This window comes from Strigops habroptila, chromosome Z, assembly GCF_004027225.2.
Source record: "Strigops habroptila isolate Jane chromosome Z, bStrHab1.2.pri, whole genome shotgun sequence".
Classification (NCBI taxonomy): Eukaryota; Metazoa; Chordata; class Aves; order Psittaciformes; family Psittacidae; genus Strigops; species Strigops habroptila.
The window spans coordinates 51,671,904-51,686,583 of NC_044302.2; the positions used below are offsets into that span (position 1 = coordinate 51,671,904).

Genomic DNA, 14,680 nt, shown 5'->3' on the forward strand with positions numbered 1-14,680 from the left:
CTTTGCATGTATTGTAAAGAATGTAGTGCATAATTTTCATAAAGTTAATGAAAGTAAACCCTATGATTGTAATTTTCAACACAAGTGCAAGTTTAGAATGGGAAAAACTAAGAATGGGGAAAAACTAAGAATAAATACATAAGTTTTGCTTGGCAGCAGTTGTAAGTTCTGATGTATTTTAGCATAGAATGTATGCTTGCAAGAAGGGTATTGTCATTCTGGGATTCCTTTTGCTGCAAATATGGACTCGTATTCTATTCTAACATGAGTGAAAGGCATTGTTTCAGCTGCTGGTTCACCACCTGACACTTCAATGAGAGATGTTTAGGTGGAAATAGGAACATGTATTTTCTGAGCATTGCCGTTTAAGGGTGGGAGGGTAGTAATTTCCTATTGGACTGTGCACGCCAGCCTTTCAGGGTCACTTGTAAGAACTGCATCACTTCCCATTATGATCATCCTCATTCCAGCAGCACTTGTGCATTTGACACATGGTTTCTGGTTATGATGTTATGAGGGTGGAATGGTTGCATCTGTTCACCTTTCATTTGTGTGTTGATGTGGCATTTATATTAAGTAGGAGTAATTTTTTTTTCTGATTTTTTTTTCTTGTGTCACCAGTGCACCTATTCCATTCTTCCATCGCTGTGCTCCTGTGAACATTTCCTGCTATGCCAAGTTTGCAGAGGCCCTGATCACCTTTGTCAGTGACAGTAGTGTCTTACACAGGCTGATTAGTGGAGTTATGACCAACAAAGAGATTATAATGGGACTTTGCTTGTTATCACTAGGTAATTGTTTTTCTCATTACTAGCTATTTCTTAGTACTGCATTAGGAGATTGTTAACACCCTCTACCCACAATACGAGAAAAGAACATGGATTATAGCAATAAGCCCTTAGAAAATGGTTCAGAATGCTTTTTAAAAATTTTATTTGACAGCTTTGTAACTTACTCAGAAGCAATCTATGTATGCATTCCTATTTTTTCTCCTCTTGCACTGATTATGAGATAGAGGATGTGTGGCTGTTAGTTAGCCAACATTAGTTTTGGTACAGTTAACAAAGCATCCCCATTATCCCAATTTTTATTATAGTATTCCCCTTTCCCATTTCTAATGCTTATTTTCTGCCAACCCAAGTCCAAATAAACCCTTTCCAAATAAAAAGGACAGGGTGAGAAATGCAAAATAGCACTCTTTTCTAGAATGTAGGTGTTTTAGTTTGTTTCATTTAACGTATTTGTGCAGGGATATGAGAACTTTTGGGGGAAAACCAAAAAACTTAAGTGCTCATTTGTTTTATTGTATGTTACCTGCTTCTTCCCCTTCTTCCTAAATGAAAAGCGCCAGGCTTTTGAAAATCTCAGCAGTATAGGGGTGCTAACTCATTTCTACAGTTGCAAGATGTTTCTGGACTATAGAATGACAAATTGTACTAGACCAAAGTGCTGTTTTAAGTCTTGTGAATTAAGGTGGAATGCTACTCACCCACATAAATTACTAATGCCTCTATACTCCTAATAAATATAAAATTTGAAATCCTAAAATGGGAAGCTTCAGATACTAACCATGTATATATAAGCAGTGTGTGGTTTAGAAAGAAGTATGGCGAAGCTGTACCAGATAAAGAAGCTCTTTGTTTTCAGTCTGCCTTTGTGGTAACAAAAAAAGAAATGGAAAAAAAACCAAAACAAACAAACAAAAAAAAGATGCTAGATACCATTTAAAAAAAAAACCAACCCACCAACCAAAACCAAACCAAAACAAAAAACCCCAGAAACACAAAAGACCATTGAGTATCTTTTCAACTATGACTGGAAAGCTGTTTATTCTTATATTTTGACAGCAGCAGTAATTGATAGTAACGGTAGAAAGACTGTTCTGCATCTGAAAGCTAGCAGCTGGTTAGCAATGCTACTGTTAGGTTAGATTCAGAAGTTAGTGCAGACTGTTACGTACAGTTAATTTAAAAAATATTCTTCGTACCTTCACAATTAAACAGAATTTATTTATTTTTAAACAGTGGGTAAGATTGTGTGATTCAGAAAGCCAAGTTCCAGTCTAACTGCTGTACACAAATATATATATGCAGAAGTATGTGTGTGTGCTTACATATACCACTCACTAAATCTCAGTTGGCTGAGATTGTAGAGGGCTTTTTAACATGCAGTTCCTGAATGGCAGTGGAACTATATGAACAAAGCTTGTTAAAGAACTTATTTTGAATATTGAAAATAAAATTGCAATTTTTTCACATTTTACTGGCATGACATTTTGAAATACACAGCATCACATCATCTGCACTTGTTTAACAAGTGTATCTGAGTGCAAATTCTGCTCTGGTCCTCAGGAGGTGTGCTTACGGTACCAGACTTGGAGTACTATCATGTCTTGCTGTCTGTTTTGTCATTGTCTAAATACATCTCTGTTTTTATGTATGCATTACGTCTTGTATTTAATGTACCGTGTATATGTATTTATGATTTCTTTGTTTTAATCAACAGTATAAAAGCAGAAGTTGTAGAGGTGCCCAATATACTTAACTGTCTGTGCAGTGAGTTTGTAAGCCTCAGAAATCTGTCTAAAAATTCTGTTGGGAGGCAGTTATCTTAGTGCAGTGGAAGAATTAGGAATTTCTACTTGAAATAATTGCTCTGCTTATTTTATTTGTCTTCTTTTGCAGTGTTGTCCATGATTTTGATGGTTATTATCAGGTACATTTCAAGAGTACTTGTCTGGATATTAACAGTTCTTGTCATTCTGGGATCACTTGGTAAGTCTTGTTTGTCTCCCGTTTTCTGAGTGCCCAGTTCTAATCTTTGTGCTCTGTGTCCTCAGGCCAGCTACAATCCTGCACAGATCTTAGACCATGCATTTCCCTTCAGCTTTCCATTGAGTTTTGCAAGACGTTTTCATTTCGCTTGCAAGACGTTAATAAAGCCACCTTTGTAATTGCAGTCCTCTCCCAGAGAGTACATTGCTCCTTAGAGACTTGCTGCAAGCCCTGCTTTGCTGGCAAGCTTCCTGTCTGCCTAGCTCACTATAGCCCACATAGGCAATACGGGTTATTCCTCGCAGCACTTGTAGCACAGCCCTAAACATTTCCTACATCTTAACCTGCCTTCTGAACTTGTCAGCAATGCAGCTAGTGTGGGTGCATCTGATGGCATACCCACCCTCTGGGCATACTTAAGCATGCAGGAATCAAAGAGCAACTTACGCAGCCTCAGGGGATCTTGGGATGTAGATGTGTCCACACAACCCTGTCATGTTCATCAGTCCCTTCAGTCATCTGAATAACTCTGTAGGTGCATCTAAGACCTGTTCCTCAGGAGAGGAAGCAAAGATGCTTTTTTAGCATTTCTAATAAAATCTCTGTATTTCCATATGACTTGGAAAGTCCTGCATGACCTAAGTCATGTATGAAATGCAGCCAGCTGTGCTGTCTTGGGAATGGCTAAAGACTGACTCATCCAAAATGATATAACTTGCATGAAAATAGCCTTACTTTATCACATTAAGTTTTGCATTCTTAAAACTAGAGCTTTCTATTCTTGATACTCAGTAGCTAAGCCAAAATGTTTGGGCAGATAACTGTAGGGAAGAAACGAAAATAGAATAATCATATTAGGAAGCACTAGCAATTTAATTCTTGCAATTATGACTGCAAGAATAAAAAAAAGAGACCATCTATATTTTTTCAGGATCACTTGGTTTTTTTCTGCCTAATGGTCTTAGGATCTCTGACTACAGAAAGCTAAAAAAAAAAAAAAAAAGTAGATTTTTTTTTTTTCATTCTCTTTAGAAGCTTGAGTAAAAGAGTTGATTAAGTTATTGCCATCTGTTATTCTGTTCTAAAAATCACATCCATTTCACAAATTGAATAAGAACATGCCAGTTGTCAGACATACCGCTTATTTTGTATTCTCTGTTTGCTTAGGAGATGCCAAAAGGGCATCCTCCATTTTAGACATGCACAGAGTACCTTCAGCAATGACTTGTGATGTCTAGATAAGCTTATGCAGCTGAGTCAGAAATAACAACAGAACAAAGAAGAATACTCAAAAGCGAGGGGGAAAAAAAAAAATATCAGAGGGGAGAGCTTATCTCCCTGAGGGGCTGGAGTCCTCTATTTAAGAAATATTCTACCTTGGACAGGTAGCTAGAATAGGAGAATGATATTCTGGCCACAAGGCTTAGGATTTTTTAACAGGGGTTAGGAGAAAGTTATGCCGGCTTCCTGTGCCTTTCACTGATGTTTGTTCCAGTGCCCAAAAGACATTGCCTGATGAAGAGGTAGGTATGTGTTAGTAGTCCAAGGTGCTGTTTTCAGCATCAGGGCTGTTCCTTCTTATCTTGATTAGTCTTCCCTGGAGTTGTAGACTCCTTCTTTTGTTCCTTTTGTTATTTGCACCTAATCCAAAGGCCCCTCTCTGTTCCCGTTCCTAAATTCTTACTCCCAATCTTATTATACACATATAAATATATATCCTACCATATAACTCTTTGTTCTTATTTTTGTTCCTCTATTGCCTGTGTGATGGGAGGTGTGATCTTCATTGTTAGGGCTCCCCATGAAGTAGTGTTTTTATGCACTTCACCCTAAAACACAAAGTCAAAGAGCTGCAAGTCTCTTAAGCGGTCATAGTGGGGTGAGGCTGGGAAAGGATTATATCCACTTGAGAAGAGGGCAACAGAGGAGAACTAAGCAATTCGTCCTCTTTCAAAGATCCCATTCGGTTAAGCATCAGTGCCCCTGAGTATTTTTTACCAGACTAGACTTGAAAAGAAGAAACTGTTTAGTTCCTTTGCTGCTAGGTAGTTTGACAGTGTCGCACAGAAAGAGCATTTTTCATTTATCCTTTTTTTTTTCTCTAAAACATAGGTGGTGCAGGAGTCCTGTGGTGGCTCTATGCTAAGGAACGAATATCTGCCAGTGCTATTGAGACTCAAATAGCCAAAGACAATCTTCAGGCTCTCCTGATCTATGCCATTGCAGCTACAGTCTTCACGGTATGCTTTGCTAATGACTGTATTATTTTATTGTTCTGTATTCCTGGTCATCTGTTGTGTTTTTTATTGAGGTGAAAGGTTTATGTTGCACACATTTTTTAAGAGCTTATTTCTACTGCAAGCTCTGTTGCAGTGGGTTTTTTGTTTGTTTGCTTTTTACTTCCAGGCATTGTTCTTTAATACCTGGTTTTGAGTCAGGAGAGATTTCCTAACCCTGCAGCTACTTTCCTCTACTGCAAAATGTCCACAGGGACTTCCAAGAATAGTTACAATATTGGACTCCCAATCCAATTTCACTTACAAGATTTTTCTTAGGTTCCCCATTCAAGGGTACTTAGTCATTTCAGTTTATTTGAAAGTCCTTTAACCATTCCTACTTCTGAAATTGGTTGTTCCCAAACTTTTTTCATTAACAGAAACATCATTGTGAACTGAAATACTAACACTGGTTATTGAACCAATTTATCTTCTTTAGGCCTTGCTGTTTGTTTCAGAGTCACTGACTTTACTGCTAAGAGTTGACAATGTTTAACTAACTTATATGACAAGACTACCACACCATGCTCAAATATAAATGTTAAATTCTATTCTCAGTTACATCTTGCTGAGTTCACTGGTTTGTAAAACAACTGAGGATAGAATCTGGTCTAATCTGATCAGCCTGAGGCTGATGATGATTCCAAATTGATAATTATGAGATTGGTACTCTGCAAAAATATAAGTTGGAAAATAATTCATCACCAGAAGAAGCTGCCACAGGTTTTACATTTTGATCTTGTGATTCTATAGATAGAGCATGTGTTAATTTGCTGTGTTTAAATATCCTAGCTGTGAAAAATGATAGCTTACTTATTTTTCAATTTTCTAAAATGAAACTTCTCCCTCTAGGTTATCTTGTTCTTGATAATGTTAATTATGCGTAAACGAGTAGCTCTCACCATTGCCTTGTTCCACGTGGCCGGCAAGGTCTTCATTCACCTGCCGCTGCTAGTCTTCCAGCCATTTTGGACATTCTTTGTGCTTATCCTCTTCTGGACATACTGGATCACAGTCCTGCTTTTCCTTGGTACTACAGGTAAGCAGCTACCAGGCTTATTTTAACTCAATTGCACTTCATTTTTGTATGGTTTCAGGCAGAGTTGGTTAAAAAGCATGTGTGAACCTCTAGGAAAAAAACCTCAAAAAACATACTGTGCTTCTGTTCTTGTCTGCTTCGATGACTTCAAAACACTTGTTTCGAGAAAGTTGTGTGTTTGAGTTTGCATTCCCAGTATGTCACTTTGTGCCTTAGGATGGCTTTTTGAGCTGATGCAAGTTGGCATGTTGCAAACCAGAAGACTCCATTAATAAGAAGAGTATAACAATTTTTTAAATAATTCCCTTTAATTTTATATAAGCAGGTTAAAACCAGCCTAATCTTGCAGCTGATCTCATAAGGTATTGTATTGTAGCCAGTACTTATACAGATGAAGACATAGTAATGAAAGGGCTGTTGCACACAATTACTAACTCCCGAGATGTAAATATACTGGAAATAGTTTTCAGTTGTTCATAACTTACGTATCCAGTATTATTCCCGCATTTTACAGGATTATTAGGGAGATTTTTTGCTGTTTGTATTCTGAGAGCAGCCACTCTACTCTCAATTTCTGCCTGCTGTATCGAGCATAGAACATGAGAGCTTTTTGTTCAGGGTCTGACAAGAACTTCTAAAATTATTCGATTCTTTAGGTCCTAATCTTAGTCACTTCAGCAGAGAAACCCGGCAACTGCTTCTTAAAATGGGAGATGACTTATTTTGCAGTAAGTTGTAGGCAGTAGAGACCATCATTCATTACTAAAAACTTAAAATTTTTAAATTTATTGTTTACTGCCAATCCAATAGTAGTAGTGTTTCAAGACACAGAGCTTTTTCAAGGTAATACAAGCTAAGTATTTTTTAATTTCCTAGCCGCTTAGCAAGGGATGGAGGTAATAGAATTCACGTGTTCTTATTACTGTTGAAATTTTTAATTTTCATTACATGCTGTGCTATGTGCAGAAAATATTTGCCTCTGAAAGTGAGTAAAGTCTCAGTTCCGTGCTTTACTCTGTGAGTTAAAGACCACTGCACAGGGACTAAATTTGTGGCAGAATTTAGGCTGATGTTGTATTTTACTGACAGAACTCTTCAATTTGCCATGATTCTGCAAAGACTAATGTATGCGTTTAGCTTTATGTGCACTCAGTATCTTCACTGATACAGTTGAACAAAATCTTTGTACAAATATGGACAGATCTTTTCAATTCAAACCAGGAAAACTTAAATGTGTACATTATCTGTGTACGAGAAGAAGCCTACACTTAGGAAGAGCTTGTTCATTATAACCAAAACTATTTCAATAGTTCAATTTATTCACAAGAAAATACTAATCTTTTTATATAAGCGTAAAAGCATAGCTAAGAAGGTTGAGAAGATGCTATCAATGCTAATTTAAAACAGTGGTGCTCAAGGTAAGCATTTTACACACATGATGTTACTTCCAGTATTTTTCTGAATCTCATCAGCTGTTCACATGACTGTTGTATAAGATGAAACTCAATGTGGGTTAGCATACTGAAATAGAGCTTATCCTAGGAGGGTTCTAAGATGTGCTATTAGTCTAATGCATCATACTGCTATTCAGATTAGACAGAGTCAATGGATTTCTGAATCACAGAAAGGTTTGGGTTGGAAGAGACCTTAAAGCTCATCTAGTTCCAACGCTGCTGCCGTGGGCAGGGACACCTTCCACTATACCAGGTTGCTCAAAGCCCCATCCAGCCTGGCCTTGAACACTGCCAGGGATGGGGCAGCCACAGCATCTCTGGGCAACCTGTGCCAGTGCCTCACCACCCTCACAGTAAAGGATTTCTTCCTTATATCCAACCTAAATCTACCTTCTGCCAGTTTAAAGCCATTCCACCTTGTCTTATCTCTACGTGATGCTGTAAAAAATCCCTCTCCAGCTTTCTTGTAAGCCCCTTTCAGGTATTGGAAGACTGCTATAAGGTCTCCCTGGAGCCTTCTCCAGGCTCAACAACCCCAACTCTCTCAGCCTGTCTCCATAGGAGGAGTGCTTCTCTAATCATCTTCACGGCCTCCTCTGGACTCACTCCAACAGATCCACATCCTTTTTATGTCAGGGGCCCCAGAGCTAATGCAGTACTGCAGGTGGGCTCTCACAAGAGCAGAGTAGAGGGGGAGAATCACCTCCTTTGACCTGCTGGTCACGCTTCTTTTGATGCAGCCCAGGATACGGCTGGTTGGGCTGCGAGCACGCACTGCCAGGTCATGTTGAGCTTCACACCAACCAACAAGTCTTTCTCCTCAGGGCTAATCTCAGTCAATGTACGAAATCTTATGTTTAGAATTTCTAAAGCTGCTCCTCACATCTGTGAATACCTTGAAAGCTACAAATATTGTTGAAATACATGCACAAAGACCATAAGAGAAACAAAAAGTGATTGTTAATTTTGACATCTAGATGTAAGGAGCTATGAAGTTTAATTTTGATTCTCACTGTATGAATAATACCAACAGAGCAGCAGACTGAAATTAAGAATGACTGAAGCAGGCTTTTATTGTGTTTATAAGAATTTTTGCTACTTAATGGTGCTTAGTTTTGGAAATCTTCACCATGTGGCTAAAAATTAAAAAAAGCGTTGCGGGATTTTGAGTATGCTCAGAATACTTTTTTTAGTGCCTTTTTCAAATGCCATTATACTGATTGTCTCAAAAGCTGTATCTTTCTAATGAACAATCTTCCTAAATATGACATTTAGAGCTAATAGTAGAAGCTAAATGGGTTCTGCTGTAGCCAGTGATGAATTGCTAATGCCATATGCTTCCTTCTTTGTTGATGTAAGCACCGTTTCCTTTTTTACCCTCATTGATTTCTAGGTAGTCCTGTCCCAAATGAAGAAGGATTTGTTGAATTTCGAATGGTAGGTCCTTTGAAATACATGTGGTGGTACCATGTAGTGGGACTCATCTGGATCAGTGAGTTTATCCTAGCGTGTCAGCAGATGACGGTAGCAGGGGCTGTTGTAACATACTACTTTACAAGGTAAGGACAACTTAGCTCTACTGTGAGTAGCCTAGAAATTGATTTAGCAGGAATAATAAGGGACAGAGCTTTTGGGGAGAATACTTGTTTCCGTCCTGAAAGGTGGGGAGCAATTGAATTGTATCGACTTTTTAAAATTATGTCAAGTCGTAAAATAATTTGGTTTGCTGGTTATAGATAGTATTCTTGATATTTAGGATTTGAAGTCTTCTTTGCCTTGTAACCTATGCACTTTGTATGGACATGGGTGGTTGTTCACAAAGCAGGATGCACTGGAAGGTCATCTGTAATGCTAATAATTATTGCTGAGAAGCTCAGTAGAGATTAAGAAAACATTGAAAGCAATTGATTATTATTTGAATTGCAAACTAGTGCCCTTTTAAATTTACAGTACTTCATTAATCTTTTGTACAGACGATTACGTAAGGTCTTATTATAGTCATCATTTACATATAGATTCTGACAAGATCATGTACAAATAAAAACTGATACAAAATAATGTGCATTAAAGTTCTACATTTCATTGCTACATGTGGGTACTGAATTGTGTAGCAAGGCGTACTTTATGCTGGCCATTCTGCATGTATCTGCTAGCTGTTTCAGAAGGCAATACTAATTATTAAGCAATGGTTTTACCAAACTTCATGCACAAGAATTTTTCTTCACAGAGGTAAAAAACTAATTTTAGAATAGCAAATTTAGCTTTGGGGTTTTAGTCTCTAGTAAAGAAATTAAAAGATCTTATTTGAGTCGTTTAGGACTGAAATTTTTCAGAAAAAGTGGTATCTGACACTTTGTTAGTATTTCATGAGAATAAATGGTACTTCAGTGATATGAAGTATTATGGAAATACTTTTCGTAAATAAGAAGCAAGTACATTAATACCTGTTTCGTAAAAGTATGTTTCAATGAAGCTTCTCCACGTCAGCCTAGATCTTCGTAGTTCATGTGACCCTTCTTTAAAAAAAAAAACCAACCCAATCCCCAAAAACCCCCCACATTATTGTTCAAGAACTAGATAGGTTATTTTATTTTGGATATTCTCAAAGTCTTTTCCAAACAGTGTAAATACAAATCCTCTGGATAAAGAGCAGCATGAGTAGAGGACGTTCACGAAACGTTTAGCAATGGTGGTTTACTTAAGGAAAACCAAGGTGTTATCCCCAAGAAGAATGCATTAGAATCCCAAATACACATGTAGTTTAGCTAGTGGTTTTTCATACATGTTTTTAGCTTTTCATACGAAGAATATTGTATGTAAAAATTTCTAATAATATCCAGCAACTGCACTCTTATTCTTGCCATTTGCTTTTAAGTGTCTGGTATTTAAAATAATGGGGTTTTAAATAATGCACACAGATATTTTTCAAATGCGTGAGTCAGATCACAAATGTTTAATTGGTTTGTCTTTTTAATTGTGGCTGTTATATGAATTACATTTAACTCCTTATCTGCCCTAGTCTTCACAACAATATCAAAGGCAAGGAATTAATTTTTTGTGCTGACAGAAATTCTGTTATTAATGATGAAGTCCTCCAGTATACCAATGAAATACATCTGTGAAGTTATTACAAGATGTTACAGGGATGTAATCTCGTGAATAATTAAACTAGATTGAGTAATGAACTAGAAAAATACAGAAAAGAGACAATAACTTCATATTGAAATAGATCGCATAGCAATGTATACGCTTCTTTGGTAAGTTTATGTATTTTCTGTCACTTGCAGGTGAATTCTTCTTCTTTTAACTGTACCCTGTCATTCCATAACAGGAATTTTATTTTAAGTTAGTAAATACCCATTTCTCCCTACTGTTACCCTTTGGTGCTTTTTAAGACATAACGCTGATCTGAAAAGTGACTCAGTAAGAAAAGAAAGGGCATTAATTTGGACCTCCCCATTATTTTGCATATTAGCACCCTTCTACAGCAAATGAGATGAAGTTATCCATGGAGAAAAGTTTTATATGTGTCATTCACATATAAAATGTGATACTAATTCACAAAATGTGATATAAAATTCATGTCATCTGTTCATTCACCTTAGCTAGATGATTCCTCTCAACTCAGACAATAACAAACATCAGGATGTTCTGCATTACAGACTCTTCCCTCAGTTATATTTGCCTCAAAAGGAGGAAGTAGTTGGGTTGTCTGGGTGTAAGGCTCAGACCATTTATGATTTTGCCCAAGGGGGAATAGAATTTGGCTTCTCCTACCTGAACTTTAAAAGTTAATTGGAAGAAAACACAGGAATGTTAGCGCTTGTTCCTTTAATATAGTTGTTATTATGTTTGTATTTCCAATAAAGAAGAGCCATTCTTTAAATGTTGAATAGAGCTGTTCTTTGAGAGAAATGGAAGTGGTTTCCTTGGTAGGAAATAAAAACTTTAAGAGGGAGTTGCTTCAAAACTCTGAAAGTGAGTATTCATCTGACAGCTTAAAAATATTCTAGCCACATCGCAATAAAATAGCTTGTTTTAAGGCTTAATACTTGGCTCCTTCAGGGTATAACAGCTAAATCAGAAATGCAAAACATCAGAGAGAAGGGTTTACCTAATGAATAAAAATAGTAATATCCTCTTCAAAGTCTCCACAGAGATCTCCAACAGAACAGAAGGGGAAGACAAGTTTATCAGTAGTCCCACTGAAAAAAATATTAGCATTGTTTCTCACTGGTTTTGGAAGGTTTTGCATTGCACACCATGAAATGTAGTTTTATAGGAACTTCTAGTTGGCTATAGCGGTAATGCAGCCAAGTGCCAGGAAGTCTGCCCTTAAGACATACTGATTCCTTTTCCTATTCCTATTACTGCGTTAGAGCCAAAACTGTGACTTACACGGACTGACAGTGTGGAGTGAACAATACATCCTGAAACCTAATATAAGGACAACACATTCATTTTACATGTTATTTATGGAGAATTTGTAGCACTTCTAGATGATGTTACTTCTAGATGATGTAACTGATCTAGATGATGACATACTGATCATTCTACTTTATTCTTCTCAACAGGGAGAAAAGGAATCTGCCATTTACTCCTATTCTGGCATCTATTAATCGCCTTGTTTGTCACCACCTAGGAACAGTAGCAAAGGGGTCTTTCATTATCACACTAGTGAAGATACCACGAATGATCCTTATGTATATTCATACACAACTCAAAGGAAAGGTAAGAGAAAGAGGTTACATTTTCTTACTGAAACTCAAGGCCTGATGTTTTTCACACATTTGTTTAATCTGTGTGGGAGGATGGAAGTCTTCTTTTGATATAGGTTAGATACAAGTAAGAAATTTTTCACTATGAGGGTGGTGAGGCACTGGCACAGGTTGCCCAGAGAGGCTGTGGCTGCCCCATCCCTGGCAGTGTTCAAGGCCAGGTTGGATGGGGCTTTGAGCAAGCTGGCCCATGGCAGAGGGGTTGGAACTAGATGAACTTTTAAGGTCCCTTCCAACCCAAACCATTCTATGATTCTATGAATATCTGGTCTTTAAAGGACTGTGGAACTGAGAGGGACTGCTTAAATTGCCAAGCTGAGTATCAGTTACTGAAGCACAACGGGTTATTGTTTGCTTAAGATCTGTTGGGTTTCTTCTTTATCTTTGTTTTCCCACATTCTGTGCTTCCTAGGAAAATGCTTGTGCTCGCTGTATGCTTAAAGCCTGCATCTGCTGCCTTTGGTGTCTAGAAAAGTGCCTGACCTACTTAAATCAGGTAAGCTTTTTAATATTCAAAGTTTATCTAAGGGCTGCTAATATACAGATATATTCCCAGACTGCTGTTTTGAGGCTAAGACATAATGTACCGTACTTTGAATTATGGTAGTTCAGTCTTGTCTCCATTACTGAAATTACACTGCAAATCACTACATTAGTCTTTGTTTACATTGCAAGGGTGAAAAATAGCCAATATTCATCTTTGTGAATATGGTATCTCAACTTTATAACAATTTGTTTAGTGGTTGGAGATGCTCCCCCTTATGTCAGCCTTGTCAAACTGCATGTGAGTTTCAAAACATGTTTGCTGTGAAAGGGAGGGAAGCTTTTCTAGGTGCAATATTTAAGGCTCACAGAATTGAAAAACTGTATGTAACATCAAATTGTCATTATAATTTACAAAGTGGAAAAAGAGCCACAAGTTGCAACACACTAGCTGGTCAGACTCCTTTGTAAAAGAGGTTTTACTGGCCTGTGGTTCCACCTCTCTTAAGTATATCTAAAAATATCTCTAATATCTTTTTCCACTGTTCACTTTTTTGCTTGTGGAAATATAAAAAAATAAAATCAGGAGAAAGTATTTAAAAAACCCCAGTGTAATCCTTGAAAATTGTCCTGGCTAACCTTGAATGCAGTCAAGTGAAGTATCTAGAAATTATCTTGGTGGACTTGTATGACTCCCAAACTCTTGTATTTCCAGAATATTTTTCTAACTACTTAATTGCTGTAGTTATGCCACTGCTCACCTCCTCCTGCAGAGAAATTGCAAATTCTATTTAATTAGTTTTTTTGAATAAACTTGTTAATGCATAAATGATGAGCAAGAATAGTAATTCTCTACCTCGTATAGTCTACTGTCATCTGGTACATACTGCTTGGTTCAACAACTCTCAAGGGAATCTTTGTTCATTAGCATCATATGACTTACGTGACTTACTCAGAAGTCGTATCTTCCCCCTCCACCCTCCCGTCTGAAATATCTGATCATTCCATGAGTCAATCTTCAATCTCCTTTTCCCAGAACGCATATACAGCCACAGCTATCAACAGCACCAACTTCTGCACCTCAGCAAAAGATGCCTTTGTTATTCTAGTGGAAAATGCTTTGCGAGTGGCTGCCATAAACACTGTTGGGGATTTTATGCTGTTTCTAGGAAAGGTATGTATGTCTGCTGTATGCAATTGTTACAGACCTAAATATTAGCAAGCTTTCCTTAGCAACAGCTTGCACCCCAAATACAACATGCATTAAAATTCCCATTTCTTAGCATGCACTCTACTTGGAGAATTAAAAGGAGACTAGAAAAATTGCTGTGGTCAGTCACATTTTTGGGTCTCCAGCTGTTGGAGATATTCTTTATGGAACTTAGTCCAGCGAATTATTCCTATCCTTTGAAGGATGTTGTGTCATCATTTACTAAAAAAATTAATACTGATCAACTTAAATGCCTAAGCATTCGGACACTGGTTGGCCTCAGCTGTCTTCCTTATTACGTTCCTCTACTTTTTTTACGTCAGAGTACAGTGGTCTGATCTTTTAATCTAGTAATTAAGCCAATAAGATGTGAGAATAAATAAACACATAATGAAGGCATAGGTCCTTGAGAGGTAATGACATAACATGGTTTTATGGAGGGCTCTGAAAGGTGTTAAAGAACATCTCCCTGAAAAGATGTCTTTCAAATTGTTAGAGAAATGCACAGGTGACAGAAATGTTAAAATGAACAGTGCAGCATATAAAAAATAGTATCAGCTAAAACAGTGCTAGGCTGACAGCCTGCCTCCTCTACCAGTTCAACCTGATATTTTCATAATACAGTAAAACTGACCTATTTTACAATTCATAATATCAGGTTCTGAA

The 14,680-nt window shown here is 37.4% G+C and overlaps 1 protein-coding gene across 3 annotated transcripts in view; it reads left to right on the top strand.

The window, feature by feature from the left end:
* SLC44A1 (solute carrier family 44 member 1) overlaps positions 1-14,680 on the top strand; it is a 69,989-nt gene that overhangs the window by 43,894 nt on the left and 11,415 nt on the right. For 2 of the 3 annotated variants that reach the window (XM_030469981.1, XM_030469982.1), the window contains exons 6-13: positions 622-791; positions 2,685-2,774; positions 4,887-5,014; positions 5,903-6,089; positions 8,937-9,102; positions 12,118-12,274; positions 12,734-12,817; positions 13,841-13,978. In XM_030469981.1, the coding sequence (XP_030325841.1) occupies positions 622-791; positions 2,685-2,774; positions 4,887-5,014; positions 5,903-6,089; positions 8,937-9,102; positions 12,118-12,274; positions 12,734-12,817; positions 13,841-13,978 (1,120 nt within the window). The remainder of the gene's footprint in view (positions 1-621; positions 792-2,684; positions 2,775-4,886; positions 5,015-5,902; positions 6,090-8,936; positions 9,103-12,117; positions 12,275-12,733; positions 12,818-13,840; positions 13,979-14,680) is intronic. The other variant, XM_030469983.1, reaches the window with a different exon arrangement.